Raw genomic sequence first — 21,661 nt, forward strand, 5'->3', positions numbered from 1 at the left:
AGGAATCACACAGGGAAATCTGGGCTTCTTTCATAACAGCACTCAACCTTTGGGCAAACCCTTGGCTGCTCACTGGCTGGGGTAGGTGCGATGGAGTGGGGAAGACTCCAGGGGCCTGGGAGGGAGTTTTTAAAGCACGCAGCTAGTTTTCTCTTGATTGAGCCTGCGTATTTCCTGATAGCCCGGTGCAGAGTTGGAGCTTGTTCTAGAAACTGTCCAGTCCCTCAGTAGAGACTTCATGGACGTAGTTTAGCTCCGTGGCATGAAAAGCTTTCTCTGCCCATTTCCACACATTAAAGTGACAGACATTTTTCTCCAGGCAACCCTAAGAGAGCAGAGCTTCCTTTTAATTTTTCTGTCATTTTTTAAAACCTGTCCTAGCCCTGAGGTGTTGTGGCGATGCTTCAGGATGATTGAAGCCGTTTCTAAAGCGAAGCTCAGAGCAAACAGCTACTTTGTGTGATCTCTGAGGAAGAACTTTGAAACTCTTGCGAAGCAGGGTTGAGGGCGGTGTGTTGGCTTCAGGGTTGCCAGCCTCCAGGTGAGGCCTGGAAATCTCCCAGAATGATAGCTGATCTTCCGACTACAGCAGTCAGTTCCCTTGGAGAAAAATGGCTGTCTTGGAGAGTGGACTTCATGGAAATACGCCCTGCTGAGGTGCCTCCCTCCCCAAACCCTGCCCTCCCCAGGCTCCACCACCAAATCTCCGTGCATTTCCCCGAACAGGAGTTGGCAACCCTACTGTGTCTGCTGCAAATACTTTCTCTGAAGCACTCTCAACTGACTGCTGTCAGCCTGAGCAACTGAACTTGTTTTATCAGTGTTGGGACAAGCAATTGCTACCTTTAAAAAAGTACCTCTGCTTTTGCCACTACTAGAAATGAAGCAGAGAGCTAAAGAAAACACCAGGCAAAAAGACAGTTCTGTTGTCCCTGAACTCCCATCCTGTGCTCTGTATCATAACCTCAAGTCAGCCAGGTTTGTACATTGAAGCTCATCGCTAAATAAAGTTGAGCCAAATATGAAAACTACATATGAAAATACATATGTGCCCTCAAGTTGCAACCCATCAAGGGGCCTTCAAGAGAAGTGAGAGACACAGATGTTTTGTCCGTTGCCAAGATGAAAACTATTGAGAAGTAATTCTATAATAATTTGCGACAAGTGCGTTCCTCTTAATACAGAATTACAGAGCTTTGAAAATTCTTTGGTCGTTGAAGACGTCTCCTAAACCAGCATGCCAGAAGTGCAAAGTTGAAATGCCACTTCTGCAGAAAATCCTAGATGAGTCAGTCTCATACTCATACTGGTTTTTTGTGCTGACAGCCTTAAATATCTACTTTCACTTCAGTATATATTGTCTTCTGGGGGTGTGAAAGTATGCAGCTTACCCATTTGCGTGAGTTCCTGGAACCAATATGATAATCTATTATTTTAAGCAAAAATAAGCAATATGAGGCTTATGTGGATCTAGGCCAGAGCTTCTGAGTGAACACTGGGCAAAGTATAAGTATGATGGTAAATAGGGAAAACGGTTTATTCTTGAGGAAGGCCAGAAAGTCAAGGTACATAAGAAACAAAGGAGGCAGGAAGGTCAAAATACACAAGTAATAAAGGAAACGTAAAATGCATTTGCGTTGTATTATCTCAGATGTTAAAGGCTAAATAAAACATGCGTATCTAGAATTAAAGGAAAACAAAATTGTCAATGCATGGGTTTCCAAAGAGCAAAAGTCTTTTTCAGATTTCTCAAAGTCCAAAGGTTTCACTCCGTGGAAACAAGTTTCTGTGCTGGCCAGCTTCTACAACTTTATCACGTATTATGTCTCCAAGTATACAAGGATAGCAGTGAAGTGTGGTGTACTGACTAGAGAGTTGGACTAGGAACTGGGAGTCTTAAGTTTGAATCCCCCTTCTGCTCTGGAAGCTCGCTGGGGTGAGTTTGACCCACTGTCAGCCTAAACTATCTCGCAGGGTTGTTGTGAGGATAAAATCAGAGGAAAGGAGAATGATGTATGCCACTTTGGGTTCCCACCGGGGAGAATAGTGGGGTGTAAATGAAGCAAATATTATCTGGTTAACAAAATATCAGATATACCTTACCTAATTTCATTCAGGATTGCTTTTAAATAAACAGTATGGTTAAAATGGCTGCCATCTATACTCTTTCTTCCCCACAAAGGGAATACTATTTATAATAATTTGTCTTATTATACACTCACACAGCCTTTCTATATGATGCCTAGATGAGCCAAAACTTTTATGAGTTCTTGACATTCTTGCACGCAATAGTTTTTATATGTAGATAGACACAGGGAAGATTAGAAAATCTTTGTGGAGCATAATCACCAGAAAATGGTTGCATAGCTGTGCAACGAGCTCAGACAAAGATCAAGAGAAGCTATAAAACTGATACTGAAATCAAGAATACATCTAGACCAGTTTGTTGTATTTTCTGAGCCTTTTAACTTTTACAAGTTTACCTAATTCAAACTGAACAAGCAACATGGAAACTTAAGACAGTATGTAAGCAAGATTCAGGTCCAGTAGCACCTTAAAGACCAACTAGATTTCCAGGATATGAGCGCTGACTCTCAGACTCTCAAAGCCTGAAATCTAGTTGGTCTTTAAGATGCTACTGGACCCAAATCTTGCTCTTGATACTTGCAGTATCATAAGAAGCCTGCCCCCTCCCAAGCTTTGAGGTATTAAAACAACATTCCAGGAGGAGGCTGAATAGACTGTTGAATTCTTTACCTCTTCTGCCTAATAGGCATAAAAATGGATGTGACCTATCTATTGTTTTTGTCCTATAGTTCATCTTTAAGGTACAAGTACCAGTATATCTAATGGTCATCATGACCCCATCTGCGGAAACTTAAATGGAAGGTGGGAGTTAACCCAGGGAGAATGTTGTCATTATCAGCACGTATGTACTTACCATGAGTGGGGAGGGGATGAAAGGAAGAGACACCCCAGCCCCTGCACCCAGACGTAGCTGGAATGCTGGCTTAGGCATCACTGCCAATTGCTACTGGTTGCCCAGTCACCTCTGCCTCCCTGCAGGCTGATGGGTAGGGAGAAGGCACAGGAGCTGCCAGAGATGTCATCCTTACCCCTGCCACTAGAGGTTGCCATTGTTCCCTCTCCCTCCCACCACTGAGGCAATACTGCTGTTGTTGGGTGGGCGAGGAAGGACGGTCAGGAATCACTACAGCCACAGTTGTGTTGAGGGAGTATGACAGGTGGTCAATCAAAGTTTTTATTCATAAAATAATAAAAGATCACTTGCACAGAAATCACACAGCACATATACAGAGCTAACCAGAAAGAGTGAGGAAAATTGGAGAGAATCATGGGGTTGGTTGATGACAGTTACCATCCAGAAGAGGGCATCCATGAGAGAGAGCGTTGAGCAGCCAGTGCTTCAAGGTAGGAGGAGCTCAGATAGAGGTCTGAGAGTGGATGCTGTATCCACACAATTATGGTGGAGGGGCAGTCGAATTATACTATGGAACCTACCCTGGGGCAAGATTACACCTTCTTCCCCAAAACAATAACTTAATGGTCATCTCAGGGGTGAGACAAAGAACTGGAGAGCTGTCTCCGGGGTAAGACAATAAACTGGAAAGCTTTCTCCAAGGTAAGACAGTAAAACTAGGAAAGTTTGATTAAGCCTTCTTGGGTAAAACTAAAGTTATCAGTGATGATTTATGACCGGCAATGGCTGGATAGGCGAGGCTATCAGAGCCATGGATAGGTGAGGCTATCGGAGCCATGAATAGCCTGGAATAGGAGAGAGGATAAGGGAAGATCGGTAGGGTGTGTTAAAGAGATTAATTCAGGAACTCCAGGAAGACTCTGTTGTCTTAGAATCTTTGCACATTTACGAGGTGTGGGGACTGAAGGCTGGTCTCGCCTGGCGCCTCATACACTAGTAATTTCCCAGCTCCCGGCCAGGATCTGGCATCCATTTCCTATCTTGCTAGACAGTGTTTCCGTGTTTAAAACACATACATAGAGGGGCTTATGATATTGCCATATTCATAAGCCTTCTTAATAACATGAGGGCAGGTCTGATTGCTAACAATCGCACCTAACAAAGGAGCCGCATGTCCACGGGGCAAAGTTTGTTTCATTTACGTGGAGCAGCAACGGCATCCGAGGTTCCAAGCAGGGAGGAATGAGGGAAGAGGGAGGAGGAATAAGAAGGTGGAGTCATCAAGTAGAAAAATGGGTTTGTGGGAGAACCAGGGCCATATTTAGGGGGGGCATGGGGATTGCTTGCCCCGGGTGTTGCCAAAGAGAGTGCCGGTGCGGCTGCTGGCCAGGAACATGCAGAACTGGTGGCGGCAGTGCGGGCAGCTGTGTGGGAGAGCTGGGAGGCCGCCCTGGCTGCCGGCTGTGCCAGCGGGGTGGCTGGTTCACTGGGCATGCAGAGGGCTAGGAGGCCTCCTGTGCTGTCCTGGTCCCCTGCTGTGCCGACGGGGTGGCTGACTTACTGGGTGTGTGGAGCTGATGGCAGCAGCACGGGTGGCTGTGTGGGAGGGCTGGGAGGTTGCCCACGAGCACCCTGAGACTTCAAAACTGTAGCTGTAGTTTAAGCATTGGATTTCAGCGTCAAATGATGCGAATTTCTGCTCAAAATGCAAATACCTCTCACCCAATTCCTGGCTCCAAGATATTCTACAAAAAAGTTGCCAAATAGCATCGCTAGACAGCATTACATTAGGGTATGGCTCATAAGACTTAGGTTGTAATCCACCGGCTGTTGATTTCAGTGGCACTCAAGGCCGTCTGCCGCTAGCCTGATTTTCGCTTGCCTAGAAAATGACTTCAGGCCCAACTCTACAACAAGCTCTCTGGAAACAGCTGTACTGAGGGGGCTCATCTGAAGTTGTACTGTGCGGTATCTACATCCAGTATTTATAAGGGCAAGTTCTTTGAGAGGAGATCTAACTGGCTTTCTACTGCTCTATGAAGTGCGAGCCACACTGTCAAACTGACTTTGACTTCCAATTTGTTGCAGTGTATGCTCATGCAGCAGCTCATGCATCAAAATTGTAGGCACGTGTAATCCTGCGGCACGCATCATTCCAAAATGTTTTCTTTGTCACTAAAATCATTTGGTATGGTATAATATCCATCCTTTAAATTTAGTATGCGGTCCTGTGATTGTTTCTGAAGAAAGTGACAAATATAAGAAGGTTTTAATATTATTAAAATTAATATTTAATATTAATATTAAAGGTCTTATGCCTCTCAGAAATTTCATTCTACTAAAATGTAAGAAAAAAATGTAATGTAATGTATGAAAGGTAAGGGGAAAAGAAAGATCAGCTTTGTTTTTCTGTCTTGTTTTAATAATAATAAAAAAATCCTTAATATTTTTCTGGGCTGCTTAGCTAACAACTCCATGAGGGTTGGGGAATAGCTCAGGATATATTTCATTATTCAGGAGATCTATTCATTCTTTTTAGAAGGGATATGTAACATCCACCAAACAGTAGCAAAACTCTGGTTTCAGAAATGCATGCAACGTATGTAGGTGTACACTAACCATATGTACTGTGTCGAAAGCTTCCTTGAAATCTAATTACATTGAAGGCTCAGAGTTACCAGCATATCTTCTATCCAGACGCATGGCTCAGTCTAGGCCCGCTGTGGCTCCAGTTGTCTTCTGAAGTCATCTGAGGGGAAGATGTTCTTTTCTTGCTCACCATTGCTTCTGTCAGTATTAAGGGATTAGTGAGAATGAAACCGAGCATGGTTGAGAAATACTTTAGAGCAATACTTCTGAATATGCAAATAAGAAATTTTTCCACATAAGTCCTTTTTGTAGAGTAACATTTACTGGCTTTTACACCTGGTAGATAAGTTGGTTTCAAGTGCAACTGTCAGCTGTTTTCTTTTGATTTAATTAGTTCATCAAGCTAATTTACAATAAGATGGCGTTTGAAAATAGTTTCTGTTTTAAATGGCAGAACCGAACCACCAACCACACGCACCAAGGATTAAAAACATCCTTTAATTTCTTTCCCATTCTGTTTTATAGGAAGGATTCTAAATCGTTTCTCCAAAGATATTGGCCACCTGGATGACTTACTTCCCTTAACATTTCTGGACTTTATACAGGTAATAGCACAGTCTGTTGTAGAATTTATTGCTGTATGTATGGTCCAGTGTGCATGTGTGTTTGTCACTCTTTTAATGTTTGCGTCGATATTTTGTTAGTATTTCAGCTGGGTATTAATGAAAGAAATTGTTTAAGAAGGGTGTAGTCAAACTGGAGTGTAGAGGGGGGAAAGAAATGAGTAATCAGTGGCAGGAAGGCGTGGCTCCCTCACAGCTTACCCATCGTGACAGGGTTTCTGTACGTAGTAGCTACATGCTTGGTAAATTGCACCTAGTTTTGTCTTGGGGCCATTTGGCAAGTCTGCTGCAACGTTATGAAATATGTCCACAGTAAAGAAACAATCAGCTTGCATGAAAAGATAGCACCTATTAACCTAATTATGCGTGTACTTCCTCAAAGAAGCCAATGTTTACCGCAGTGTTTGGGATTAAAACAGGTGTGGCTATTTACAAAGAAGAGATTAGCAATAATAAGGCTGAAAATAATAGCTGTAATGAGAACAAAAGAAAGAAGTTGTTATAAATACAAAAAAAGAGAGAAGGTTGGTTGAGTGCAAAAATGTTGGGGAAGTAGCGAAGAATTAATTCTGTGGCAATGAACTGGCTTGTCAATGGCTTCTCATCTGTAGAAGCAAAACGTGCACATCAGTCTCCAGAGACTGTGTCACCATCTTGTTTTGGGAGTCTAATTGCTTCAGGATTTTTCCACGACTTGAACCTTAGGTGGCATTCTTATTCACACAGTGGCGGAGCAGATGAGCTGTTCTTGTAGATGACCTTGTATGTAAAGCTTTGTATATTATCAGTGTCTGTTCATGTGATCTCACCCCCACCATCTTTTCTGAGGGGGAAGAATGGCATAAATTGGGTGGGCCACACAATCAAGGGTCAGAATAGAACCCCCATTTGATGGAGGGATGAGAAGGGGGGGAGCGCAAAGTGAGAGCGTTTCTTCAGATAACATATGAACCAGAACAGGGGGCTTTCTAGTCTTGTATGCTAGTTATTAATTTAAGATATTTGTATACCTCCCTTTCTCCTTAGCACTTTGGGAACTGAGGCAGTTAACAACAGTGTAAAAAACAAGTTAAAAAACTATATTAAAAAAACACACACATCAAAAGAGATCTATAGTACCTGAGCAAGGCTATTAATGATAGGACATTTTGGAGGTGGTTAATTCATGGGGGCATCATAAGTTGAAAGTGACTTACAGCACCAAACACACATACTACATTAAGAACCTATTACGGCCAATCTGAAAACACCTTAAGCCCCACTGAGAGGATATTTGCCCAGGCTCAGGCTGCCCCAAATGCTCTACGGAATAATTTTGTCTTGCAACCTTGCTAGAAATGCAGGAGGTTCTCTTGTCTTGACCTCTTACAGGAGGCTGTTTAACAAACATGGGGCAAGCGCTGAAAAAGTCCAAGCCCAGGCCATTGCAGAACATGTAGAAAACCAGGGTACTGACAATAAAATGTTGTTACACCATCATATGTTGTTACACCGCCCTGAGCCTGTCTGACGGGGAGGGCGGTCTAGAAGTGTAACAACAACAACAACAACAACAACAACAACAACAACAACAACAACAACAACAACAACAATAAAGAAGGAAAGTGCCGTATGGGATCAAGCAGGAAGAGACACTCCTTCAGATATGTGGGCCCCAGATCATGAAGCTAAGCGTCAGCTCCATGAGTTGAACCTGGAAACTAATTGGCAGCCTGCGTAGAGACCTCAGAATGCGAGTTACATGGTCTCGTGTGCCAGGGCTTCTCATCTTTGTCATTGCTCAAATCAAGAACGAACGCTGAGCTTCTCCATACAAGACAGAGAAAGGGAAAAGGCTTCATTTGGGTATCTGCCCCTTTGGACTCAGCAGACAGGTGGAGAAGATAAATTCCAAATGTTCAGGTTGTTCATCATGGGTAAAGAAGGTTGCAACATTGGGATTCAGCTGATGTGTTAACATGGAGAAGGGGACAATGTGGCTCAGACAACGGCACTGAATTGACAAGCATGAGCATTCCACCATTTTGGACCAATAATCACGTACGTGGGAAGGTGGGTGGGTGGGGAGAACCAGGGCTTATATAATAACTACATCAGCAAAGGAGTTCATCCAAATAAAAGTGCACAATACACTCACTTGCTGAAAACATAACTGCACATCAAAAGCATGGGAAATACAGCAAATCACTACAAGTAAAACCCAACTTGTTACTATGATGCAATTATCACAATTTCTGCTTTTTAACGGAGTTCCATCCAGTTACTTTTGGGGTTCTTTGTGTCAGTTTATCTGTGAATTATGTTGCAGATAAAAAGGAGGAGTCAAAGGGGATCCATGTTTTCCTTGGCAAGTGTTTGTGTTTCAGCTGGGAAACCAGCCTCGTATGTTTTCAACCCTTGGCTCTGTCATCTATATTCTTTGTGCCCTTGTTTTGGGAATGGTTAGAGTTTCTGTTTTGGAGAACTGCTGTCTTGAGCCACGAGGAAAGGAAGAGTATAAATATTTTAATTAATAAATAAAAACGGTGTGTTCACTTTTAATATGGCTGCTATAGTACATTTATATTGCCAGATTGTGCTTTTCTGACATCGACCAGTGCTTTATCTGATCAGATTTTGAGGAAGCAGGCAGAAAAAGCGATGTTTACTTAGCGTTAATACATTGTGTTTTTCATTTGTCCTAAAAGTAAAATATTGACATAGAAATCTTCTGAGCTGTATCCTTTCTTCTTCAAAAGACGAATACTAATCTTGTCACCAGTATAGGAGAAAAAAAAATCCCAAGTTTCCTCGTGCATCTTGTCCTGCTTTTCAAGGACTCTTTGGTTCAACAGACTTTAGGAAAGTAGCCGTTTTTAATCTGCTTTATAAGCTCTCTTTCTTCTTAAGTGTCTGTCTTTCTAACACAATATATTAAGCTTTTAAACTTAGAGGCATATTGGAATATGCAAGAAAATCCACTCTGGGCAAAAAAACAACCACCCCTACCTTGACAGATTGTTGTGGTCAGTTGTGTCTGTCCCACTGAAACAAATACTAAGCTCTGTCATGCAGTGGCGCATGGCAAGGTGCCCTTGGTAAGCCATGGCACTTTGTATTGTTGGATATATGAGTGATTATTAGTCACAGTTGGCTATTCCACACTTGTATCTTACAGGCATCTTATAGTAGATTTATAGCCTATTAAATTTGTTGCATCAGATCTGAAAACAGGTACATATGGCAATTAACCGGGGAGTTTAGAGCACTCACTTTTTCAGAGTGGCTTTCTATTGTCAAGTGTTGTATCCCATACTCAGATAGGCAAACTAGACCCCTCTTTGGCCTCTTGACTTTTATTACAATAGGCAGAATGTATCTTACTTCTTATACAGTATTGTTCCAGACTCAGCTCATTGATTTCAATAGGTTTAGACTGGAGTAACTGCATAGGATTTCACTGTAGATGTAGATCATCTCCCCAGTCCTCTCCGAGTGACCTTGCCATTTAAGGTTTATATCCGTAGCAACCTTTTACCATTGTTAATGCAAACCAGGGTTCTCTTTTCACCAGGGGTTTATATCAGATTTGACCAAACCAGAGACTTCATACTGCCTACCAATTACGTGGTCCAATATTACAGACTCCTGCTCATTTCTGTGTGTCAAAGAGGGCTGTTAGCTTGCAAAGATCCAGGTTGCTTCTAATTATGAGTTTCGTAGTTCAGGCGTCAGAGTCTCTGAGTTGTATCCTTTCACTGTGAGAAGCCAAATTTGAACTCGGAGGAAGGTTCTGTTGAAGGTTCTGGAAAAATGTATTGGTGTTTAAGGTGTTAGTGGGTTTGAATTTATTCTACTAACATGGCTACCTACCTGAAATGATCTTCCACCAAAAGCCCCCATAAGCCTGATGAAAGATTTGGACATGCTATCCAAAGCAATAGCATGCAACCTCTTGGCAGTGTAAATTCTGGGATATAGGAATCTGTCCTTCGTATCCATGCTCTTAAAATATTTTGTTGGGCAACAGGATCTCTTAGATTCTTTCTGGATATGCGGTGCAGCTCGCTTTCCATTTAGCCCTCCTCGCTGTACTTTGCCTCTGTTGAATATTGGCAGTACTGATTTAGTTGATGTATGTTCAGCTGAATTGTGAAGGACTTCTGGTTTATTTACGTCTGGAGAAGCCTAGCTTTGTACAAAGGGTAACTGTTATGGAATATGATAGAGATCCTTTGTCACTTGTTTTGTTAGCAGGTGTCTTTTATAAGACGTCCTCTAATCCCTTCAGGAAGAAATATTTTCTTCTTAAAAGAGAGAGAGAGAAAGAAAGGAATCAGTATTAACTAAGTATAAAAGCGCTGAGCCTTTCCCATTGTTGTTGATTCTTTGAGGGACATTTCCCAACAGTCATTGTTCAAATGGTTGTCAGGAGGAATCAAGTGAAACTCAGTAAACAATGCAGTAACTGGTCTTCTCACTTTGTATGGAGAAGCTTTTCTTGAGAGGATTTGCATTGAAGAAGTAGTCCATTTTCTGAGTTATCGTTTGGTTATAGAGAAGCTTCTACTAGACAAGCATATTTTAGTTCTGTACAAATAAACCTGGCCTGTCAGGGCCTTGAGATGCTTCAAGACATGAACTGGAGGGAATAATAATAATTTTTAAAAACTCAGTAAATACCATAGTGTAGCTTTTAAGCTTTTCAGAGCTAGGATTGTATATTTTAAAGAGAAATTTAAAAATTTATATAGTCAATCTGACTGTATCACTGTTGTAATTAATTATTGAATATGATTAGTATAGGTAGTTTTATGTGAGCAAAGAGTAATTCTTTTAAGTGATTCCCACACACACACTATGCTCCCTCATTACTTGAAACCAAAAAGTCACATGCAGTCAGATTCTGTGCATACATACCTAGAACTACAATCCTGTGTTTAGTGGGCTATAGATATGAATAAATGTTCACAAGATTTCAACTGTGATCTATGCACATTTTGAATTAAGTCTTGTACTCAGTAGAATTTAATTCCAGTCAAAAGAGGGGATATGAGAAAGAGACAGAGATGTTAACACACGCATAAGGTATTATTTTGTACTCAAGAAGCTCTGGTCTTCTGTAAGTATAGATTTAAACTGGTTGGAAAGCATTGGATGTATGACCTGTTGACAGCTTTAAAAAGTCCTTTGGGTGACTCTAGCTAGCCCCGTTGAAAAATAGTAGCTTATAAATTATTCCACCTATGTTTCTCAGTCTTTTGTCTTCTCTCATCCACCCTTATATCTTCACTCTCTCTTATTTTAACATTAGATATCAATGTGCAAAACATTTACAAACATTAATTACAAAAGATTTGTTTTCATATATGCCAATTGTACTGCAGGTTCCTAGACCGGAGAGCTGCCTATTAGATTAATTAATAGGACATTTGAAACTCTTCTGCCTATGAACTTTTATTTCTATTTCATCCCTCCCTTTAAAAAGTTGCATTTTTTTAAAGCCCACCTCAGACTTTGCTTTGTTTCTGAGGGAACATTGTGTGCTATCTGCAGCTGCCCTTGGAGGAAAAAAAGGGCAGTGATTTATTGAAGCAAGTTGAATTGAAAACCCCTTTTTTTCTCCCCAAAATCAACAGCTTGACTGAGTTTAAATAACTGACTTTTCATATCCTTTCATCGCACACAAAGACCTAATCCTGAGACTACTTGAACCACCAATGTAGGCTGTGGACAAGACCACCACTAGAAATGTCACTCCCTTCTCACTGCACACAAAAACACATTGACTGCAGCTTTATGAAGTGAAAATGCAGAAGAAAAGGAAAATCCAAGCGAGGTGGCCAGTCATTTCTTTGAAATAAAAGGGCTGCTGAATCTGGATATTAGGAACAAAAAAGGGCCTAAGACAACAAGAATAGCTTTGGGTCACTTTCTTTCATAAGTGCGAAGGAGTGGAACTGCCTGTTTGTTTCAGTTACCACTGACCCTTATATTTTGTTGTGTGGAAATGTCAGGGAAAGTGTGTTGGAAGGCATTCTGGCTTCTCTAAGCTTTCCAGGGGCTTTGCCATTTTAAGATATTCCCAAGTGCTTCTTCCACCATTTCCTACTTTTCTTTCTCTGAGGTAAACTTGTAAGAATGGGTCGTCCTGGACAACTTATGCAGGGGATTCTGTGGTGCTGATTTTAATTTACAAGTTCAGTTGCGTAATTTGACTTTTTAAAAATCTAATTGATAAGATTAACAAGCCCCTATCCGTTGTAGATTGTCATGTGCTAGACTTCTCTTTGTCAGTGAAATCTTTAATGAATTGAGCCAGGTAGGGAGTGGGAAGGTGCTGTGCTCATTATTTTAACTCCTTCCAACTTTGTGATGCTGGATAGGGAATGATTCCTCACACGTTGGATAATGCACTTTCAGTGCACTTTATCAATCGTTTGAGGTGGATTTTTTGTTCCGCACACAAAAAAATCCATTCCAAATTATCTATAAAGAGGATTGGAAGTGCATTATCCAACGTGTGCGGAATCACTCTGGGAATCTCTCAGCTTCTCATCAATGTAAGGAAGTCTGGGCCAGAGGTTATCTATGAATCTAACCTCTTTGATTGATAAGACACAGCAGAACTACTGAGCTAGCATTCCATATTATAGCAGTAGCACCTTTCTGTAACAAGGGCGACCGGGGCACTAAGACAATGGAAGAACTGAAAGCGGAGGAGTGCCTTTGGGTCTCTTCACATTTCATACTGTATAGGCATTCACAGGAAACTGTAGAGCATGAATATAGCACATTCATACAGGTCTGCTTGCCAGAGAGCTAGAATTGCCTGTGGCGCAGGTTTACTGCAATGTAAAATGGTTTATCACTCCCTCTCTTTTTCCTGAGAAACATTTTTATACATTTTTTGTTATCTTTGGAAACCCTAGAACACTACATGTGTGTGCCTTTGTCTTGCATATTTGAGAACCTGCATGCTGCTTCAAACTTCCTTATCTCCTTATTGTCCCACATCAGATGTTCCTTCTGTCTTTTGAGGGGAGGGGCCATGAGTCTGTGGCAGAACAGCTGCTTGGCATGCAGAAGGTACCAGGTTCAATCCCCTGGCATCTCAGATTTAAAAAAGTAGGTGGTAGAAGAATTCAACCTGAAACCGTGGAGACACACTGCCAATCAAAGCAGACAGTCCTGACCATGATAAACGAAGGGTCCGAAATTCTGAATCAGTAGAAAAAAACCTCATATGTTTATCCAAATGCTCTGTGATGCTCCATATTCACATAGAATCCAAGCTTCAAAAAGGCCAAGGAAACATTCTGGGATACCCTAACTTGTTTTGTGTTTCTTTTTCTGCATTCTAAATGTCCATTTGCTTGGGGCATTTATCCTTTCACAGCATTTGAAAGAATAACTTGCCACTTTGGTAACATAGCAGTGGGTGAAGGGGGGGAAGCAGGAGGGGAGTGAAGAAGGAGAGACCAAGCAAGGTCATTAACATTTCTAACACCTTCTCTGTTGCTACAAATCTTTTAATTCTCCTGTCAGTCATAGAGTGTAACAATCCTGTTCTAAATGGTGATAAGTACAAATCTTCTAGATTGCCTTGAACTATTGATATACTAAAGATATGACTCAGCCATGCTTACAAAGAAAGTAGGTTTTTCCTGTTTGGCAAAAAGATTTCACTTCTTGATTCAACAGGGGGGGGGAGTCTTTAAGCGTAATTTGAGTTGCCAAGATATGTTTACTGATGTTGTATCTTGCTACATAAATATGCATAATGAGTCCAGCAAATCTGACTCCCCCTTAATACCCCCCCTCCTCATGTGCTTCTAGGTTTTTGAGCACATTTGTATGGGATTTAAGAACACTTTCGCTTTTCATGAAATCTAAAAAACAATACACTGGCACATCAGCAAACCTCCTGGCAGGTGAAGGAAATAGTGTTGTGGTTAGCAAAAAATTCTTTCAACAATGTACTTGTACTTAAGACTGGAACCAACAATAGTCCTGTTTGTAACACATAAGAATCTTTTGTAGGCAACAAGGTAATAAAAAGAAAAAGTTGGTTCTCCAATCTCACCAAAGTTCTTTCTTCCCTTGAGACTACTTGGTACGTTTTACTTGAGCAGGACATTCCACATTTGTCTCAAATTTCACTTTAGGTCAGGGGTTCTTCAACATTGTATCCATGGGAATCATGGTGTCCACCAGTGTGTTTCTTGGTACCTGCTTCCTACTTACCACAAACCAAAAATCAATCCTGGTCTTCCTTCATTTCATTAGAATAGGAGATATTTTAGAAGAGCTTGAGAGGCATAATCTGTGCATGCATTTGGAAACAGCTTCCTCCATCATAGAAGGATGTTTGATTTAGAACGTCTTAACGTTTTGTTGAACCTCCCAACATTTTGAGTCTCCCCCACCCCCCGTGGCACCTGTTACATGGGGGCCCTGAATGTGTGCGCTAATCCTTCAGATTCCTGTCCTTACAACAGCAGCATTGTTAGATGTGTTTCTGTTTTTTAAGGATGCTATTTGACCTGCAGGGGAGAGAGCACTGCTGGGAAAAACAGGCAATTTAGTCCCTCTACTTAAAAAAAAAAAAGAGCCTGGTTACTATTTATACATCGACATGTCTGCCTTTGAAAATTACTTCATTAAGAGTTCATTTACATGCAAGTTTAGTTTTCCAAAATGCGTGAATATTAGAGTGATCCACCCTCTTGTAAATTTGATAGTGATCAGGTGGTGCAGACTCATCTAAAATTCATTCCAAAGATGGAGTCAGACTTCCATCTTAGTCATCCTAACAATTTTCCTTTCTAATTTGCATCCTAGTAAGGTTTTTGCTGTATTAATAACATTGCTTCCCCTCTGACAGCTCTAGTGCCGTTACTGAGTATTGTAGCTTATTATCACTAGAACCTCCCCAAATAAAAAACACTTTATTTTATCATATTTTTTCTCTAAGTGTCTCTCTAGTAATTTTCCTCCAGTGTGAACTTGATGAAAGTGGAATCTCTCTGTGAATAAAGCTTTATGGAAGGGAAAGGAAGGGAAGGCAGCATGGTGTTACCTGATCTCGCCAGATCTCGGAAACTAAGCAGGGTCAGTATTTGATGGGGGCCTGCCAAGGAAGACTCCGCAAAGGAAGGCAATGGCAAACCTCCCTCTGCTTCTCACTTGCCTTGAAAGCCCCTCGCTGGGGTTGCCATAAGTCAATTGTGACTTAACAGCCAATTGTGACTTAAAGCATTTTATGTCCATCTGGCCATGAGACAGGCTAAAGGAAGTGAGACAAAATAGGCAGTGGCCTGAAATACAGGGGCCTGAAGATACTGTGTAGTGAAGACGTGGAAAAAGTAGAGCTGAGGTAAAGCCACAGCTTGGGCCTAAGGCCAGGAAGTGATATGTACTAAGTGCCAAAAGGAAGTGAACACCAAAGTTCACCAAACTGAAATGAATGGTTTTCATGAGTTCTTTGTGCCTTTAAAAACGTTTTAAAAAAAGAAATGTTACATTTTATTATAAGAATTACATTTTTTAATAAAAAGGGGACTTTGGGCTTAATGAGGCTGTATGTGTGATTTTGTTGTTGCAGGTTCTGTTTCAGATTTGTGGCGTAGTTACAGTGGCTGTTGTCGTGATTCCATGGATTCTCATCCCTTTAGTCCCACTTTTTATTCTTTTCATCTTCCTTCGTCGGTATTTCTTGGATACATCAAGAGATATTAAACGCCTAGAATCCACAAGTATGTGCTGATGTGATTTGGGTTTTAAGCTCAGAGTGTAACACCCTGGAGACCTCACACTGCCCACCATTTCTTTTCAGCTCTTTCTTTCCTTCCACTCACCCCATTTCTCCCCCCCCCTCAAAAGCCCTTTCTTCCCCCCTATTTGCCATTTCCTTTCTCTTTTTAGTGCTTTCTGTCCCCCTGTTCATTACTGCTGCTTTCCTCCAAGCTGCAGTCAGGGTAGAGTTGCTTAGGCCCAGGCCCTACTCTCTCATTTGTTGCTAAGCAACGCCGTAGTTCTGACTGGGATGACTTGAGCTTTCACGAGATCTCAATCAGCATTCTCCATTTTGGGGAGTTACCTCTCTACAACCGTTTTTATTACCTTTTGGTTTTTTTGTGCAAACCAAATAATAGAAGCACTTTATGGAAAAGATGTCTAATTTCCATGAACTTGAGAACCACAGACTACTTCATTAATAAGAAGCCCTAAAAAGAAACTGTCTTTTCCTGTTTATAATTGAGTAGAAAATTGCATGCATTTATTGAGATAAATTTAGTGTCTAGCTGTAAGAACAAATGGTGTTGATGGGTTACAATATTCATTTAATCTCCATGTTGCAGCTCGAAGCCCAGTATTCTCTCACCTGTCGTCATCTCTCCAGGGACTTTGGACAATCCGAGCTTTTAAAGCAGAACAAAGATTCCAAGAGTTGTTTGATGCTCATCAAGACCTTCATACAGGTTTGCAAAGAACTAAAGCGAACATTTTGCTTCTAAATCTATTGGTTTAGGCCTAGTGGCAAAGTTTGTCTTGGTCTGTACTGCTCCAAGATTCTGGTGTAGACATTGTGTTTGAATGCTTTGCCCATGGTGGGCTGGTGTGTGTGATTATCTCCTTGTACATAAGAAACTAGCATGCCAGAGAGAAGGATCAGCTTGCCTTTTCTCTGACAAGCTTTTTCCCCTACAGAGGAGCAACCCCTCATCTAACAGTAGAAGTAATACAGTCCAGAAAGGATATTGCCATTTAATTCCTTATGTGTCCTCAAATAAGTGGGCTGAATGTGTTCCGTTTTTCTTTCTCCAGTTCCCTTTCAAGTGTAATTCAGAATATGAATTAGTGTAAGTGAATTAGTTCCTTAATCTTAATTGGGTCAGAGGATAGATTTGTCTGTTTCCCTCTTTCCTACCACATACCGGTTTACGTAGAGTGGTTGAGTCAGTTAAGACTCAATCACCCTACATAAATCGTTTCTCTATGTGAATTTTTGCCTTCTTAGAACCCCTTCTTGTGGACTTGAAAAATTTGCCTTGAGCCTGCGTGACCGTCTATACTTCTTCCCTTTTTGCAAATTCATGACGTGTTTGTCAGGAATGAAAGCAAATTTTGTCTATTGTGAACTTACTTCTGTGGATGTTCAATTGACTTTATCTTGAGCACTTTTACCCAGCCAGGTTCTATGAGCCCAGTGCCCCCATGTAGTGGAGGGGGGGGGGCTTCACATGTGATTTTTCTTGGGCTTGTTCCATTGAAGTGGCTCAGAAAATATCCACCAGATACATGAAGAACATTTAGCTCTGTGACTAAGAGTTCACAATAAAACAAGGGAAATTTTAGGTCACTAGAACTAAGCATTCCGCTGTAGAAGTCAGTCAAGTTCAGTGATGATGTATAATTTCAGTTGCATTTTTAAAAAGAAGAATGTTGGTATGTATCCAACCACACAGTTCTATTTTTGAAAGATGGGGCAGTAATTTCCACAGACTTTCCCCTCCCAGTGTAGACTGCCATTTTGTCCCTATATTGTTTCTAATGGTATGTTGACCTCCCTCAAATAAAATTTCAGCGAGGGGGCTGCAGTGGGATGGGGAAGCAGAAGAGTCCTGCTCTGCAAAGTTCACAGATAGCTGGATACTCACCAGTACCTTATAACTTCAATGAAAGTTCCTGTTAGATGTTAAGTTGGGAAGGGCAAGTGGAATTCTTTATTGGTACAGTGTTGTATAGTAGATTTTCTTCATGTTCTGGCTACTGCGCTGAAGAATCAGGTTCCTGCCTGAACTTCCTGAATTGGTTTCAGAGATTTTACTGATGTTGGCCATACTTTTAGTTCTTTGGGGTTTGCTTGGAAATCCATGATTGATCTGGGAGCTTTAAAAAAAAGTCTTCTTTCTTTCTTTTTAGAGTCTTGGTTCTTATTTTTGACTACCTCCAGATGGTTTGCTGTACGCCTGGATGCCATTTGTGCTGTCTTCGTAGTGGTGGTTGCCTTCGGTTGTTTGCTGCTTGCGCAAAGTAAGTACACATCGTGAGGAGCAGTTAGCATTTTATAATTTGATTTGCATTTTCATGTCCTTATAATCGTGTGAAGGGCAGCTGAGTGAAATGCTTGTTGTTAGATGTTGATCCCTTTCTCGGGTCAAGGTATCTAGCACTTTGGCTATGAATAAAAGTAGACTTCAGGTTTCTTCATAAGGCTTCAGGCCTCTCATGTGCATATGCCATCCTTCTCTCAAACTTAAATTGAAACCTGACCTCCTGCTCTTTTGTATCCTCAGTGGATTAATACTGTAAAAGTAAGGTTTATCTGTGGATGGGGAGGAAGAAGGTAGAAAATACCATTTGCTTGGTTTAAAAGGCAGTATGACCTCTTGTGCTATCAGGTCTGACATTCAGGCACAGTCAGAACTCCAGTTGGAAAGAGTGTTCAGGGAGTCACCATCTCTACTTCTGACCTGAGTATTTGTGAGACCAGACTGTTGTAAATCTGCTTGCTAGTTAGACGTCCTCTCAGGGCCTACTTGTTCAGAAGTCTCATGTTCGTATTAAAGTTTCAGACACATAAATTTATCTTTTTTGCTGGGCTGTGTGTGTGCATACAGTACGTGTTATGTACCTTCCCCTTCATTCTGCCATGTTCAGATTCATACATGTTCTCCATTCTCATCCAGTGGTAATGTATGTATGAACACACTATCTTGTTTGGCCGTCGTACACACATTCAACCAACAGACCCATAATGTTGCCTATTTCTTTGTTTTCTGAACACTTTCTTGGAAATAGTACTCAGTCCCATTTGTCCTTAGGACTCCCCCCCCCCCCAAGTATGTGAAGTTGGAATGTTCCTCAGCATTCCATAGCACCTCGGCTACTGGGCTGGTTGCTCAGAAGATCTCTCTTCAGTCAGTGGAAACCAGAGTTCTTACCCTCAGCTGTTGAACTTTAATATACTGCAGTGAGCTCTGACTTGTATTTATGCTGGAATAAATTTTATTAGTCTTTGAAGTGTTACTGGATTCCTATTTTATTTATTTATTTATTTATTTATTGCTGCTTAGGCTTACATGGCAGCCTCTCTGGAATTGTCACCTACGGGTCTCTTGGTATTTGGGGAGTGTTGTGTGCATCTGATTTGGGGAGGCCAAAAACCACTGCGCTTCTCCAAATATAAATGCTCTGTTCTGTACTTCATCTTTCTGGTACCAAAGTAAATAAAACCAAACATTTTCTAAATATAATTTTGACTGCATGGATATAGTTGTATTGAATCCTTTTTCAAGCTCTGTATATTCAATTTCGCATAAACGAAACCTCTTTGCTAAATATTAAAACAAATTATTCTAAAGTTGCATATGTTTTGGAAAAAAAAATGTGCCTTATCTCTCATTCTGTAGCTCTAGATGCCGGTCAAGTTGGCCTAGCTCTGTCCTATGCAATCACCCTCATGGGCATGTTTCAGTGGGGAGTGCGACAGAGTGCGGAAGTTGAAAACTTGGTAATGTGATTCGTTTGTTGCTTTTTGAAGCTGTTACACTCTTTTGTGCTGTAGTGTGAAAACAGTCCAGATAGCCTGTCAAGTGGACATTATAGAGAAAAGCTTAAAGGACTTTGTCCAGTGGTAATTTTTTTTCCATGTAATGGAAACTTAAAATTGTATAATTATCATTCAAGCCATGTTGGAGACAATCAGCTGAGCTTTGTGCATGTCTTTAAAATATGAGAAACTAGACTATCAGGCCCCATTCCCCACCCCCTCAACTACACTAATGTACATTATTTATGTACTAGCAGAATGCTCATTTACTCCTGTCAGTCAACAGGAATGGGAGCCACTTGTCACCGTGGAGAGGAAAGAGGTGTTGAAGTTGGTGACGCTGATAAACTGGGGACAAAACACGGGCCCCACTTCTGATATCAGGATTGCCAGTCTCTGAACTTGGGTCGTCCCCCCCCAACATCAGAGGCTGTTACCCCCCCCCCCAATGATGGTGGACAGCCTCTTTGACAGAAAATGGCAGTGTCCAATAAGGGGGGGGGAGGATCCCTTGTAGACATAGAAGAAGGAGAGTTTGTGCTGAGGGGTCAATAGGGCCCCTCCTGAGCCTTGGCTGCTGTTATTGCTGCAGTCGCTGCTGCTCTGATCTCCTCAGCCTTCTGAATTAAAATGGGAATGTGGGGGAAGTGAGTAATGGTAGTTAGGGCATGTCAGAAGCCCCTACAGGCATATTGCAAAACAGTCTTTCCCCCTCCCCTCCCTCCAGTGCATCTGGTCATGTCTCAGACGCTTCTGCTCTGAACAAGGAGACTGAGAGCCAAGCTACAAGTGACTCCTGACACAGGTTGGACGCTTCTCAGCTTCCCTCAAGTTTTGATGGGAAATGTAAGCATCCTGGTCTTACAGCTTGGCTCTCCATGTAATTGAAGTTTACAGAAACCCCACCCACACACCCAGTGGAGGGGAAGGGGGGAGCCTGGCGAGAGCCTGACGCCTGCACTCCTCTCCCGACTGCATGTTCTCCCTCCCATAGACTGCCGGTCTGTAAACTTCAATTAAATGGAGAGCCAAGCTGCAAGAACAGAACACCTACATTTCCCATCAAAACTTAAGGGAAGCTGAAAAGTGTCCAACCTGTGTCAGGCGTCACTTGTAGCTTGGCTCTGAGTACTTGTGTCTCACAATCTGGGGTAGATGAGAAATGTGAATGGGCTCTGTAGTGGATGGAAGAAACTAGAGATCTCTGTGTACAGATTTTCACTGCTTCTCCTTCACTCTGCCATGATTCTTCAGAAGTTTGTCTTTCAGTTTTGCATGCCCTTCATGTGAGAGGAGAGCATGCCAGATTAGTAAATCAAAAGAGTTTGGGGCTAAACGTTAGGAAGAATTTCCTGATGATTAGAGCAGTTCCTCAGTGGAATAGGCTTCCTTGGGGAATGGCCGGCTCTCCTTCTTCGGAGGTTCTTAAGCAGAGGCTGGATGGCTGTCTGTCAGCAATGCTGATACTGTGATTCAATATGAACTTAGGCAGATTGTGAGAGAGGGGAAGGGATGAGCCAATGCTCAGCTCTCGTGGCCCTTTTTCATGTGCCCAAGGTAGTGCCAATCACCATTTTGGGTCAGTGAGACGGTCGGGGGTCTTAAAATGACGTTGCAGCAGAGGTAGTGTGAGGTATAGCTCTACTAGTGTGGTCTCTACCCCAACCCTCTACCTGACAGACTTTACCAAAGTGGCTTCTGAATTAAACAAGTTCAGCACCTGTAAAGAAAACAGAAAAAGTACAGTAACTTTTATTTACACCCAGGGCTAGAAAAAGAGGATAGAAAATATTTACAGGTGTAACACAGTCTTGCTGGGCACATTCATGTATGAGGTTAAGGATGATAAATGAGGAATGTAGAGAGCAGTTATTGATGTAGACTGGGTCGAAGCTTAGTGTGGACCAATGGGATTGTGTAGGGTCTTTTAAACTAACTGTTCCAGTTTGATATCTATAAAATGGAGTAATG

General features: G+C 41.6%; 1 protein-coding gene across 1 annotated transcript in view; it reads left to right on the forward strand.

Annotated features, from left to right (window-relative positions):
• The window catches only part of ABCC4 (ATP binding cassette subfamily C member 4), a 204,448-nt gene that overhangs the window by 103,775 nt on the left and 79,012 nt on the right, over positions 1 to 21,661 (forward strand). Inside the window, exons 20-24 of the mRNA XM_054975037.1 lie at positions 6,056 to 6,135; positions 15,740 to 15,890; positions 16,497 to 16,616; positions 18,061 to 18,171; positions 19,551 to 19,651. Coding sequence (XP_054831012.1) covers positions 6,056 to 6,135; positions 15,740 to 15,890; positions 16,497 to 16,616; positions 18,061 to 18,171; positions 19,551 to 19,651 — 563 coding nt within the window. The remainder of the gene's footprint in view (positions 1 to 6,055; positions 6,136 to 15,739; positions 15,891 to 16,496; positions 16,617 to 18,060; positions 18,172 to 19,550; positions 19,652 to 21,661) is intronic.

This window comes from Eublepharis macularius, chromosome 3 (assembly GCF_028583425.1).
Source record: "Eublepharis macularius isolate TG4126 chromosome 3, MPM_Emac_v1.0, whole genome shotgun sequence".
NCBI classification, from domain to species: domain Eukaryota; kingdom Metazoa; phylum Chordata; class Lepidosauria; order Squamata; family Eublepharidae; genus Eublepharis; species Eublepharis macularius.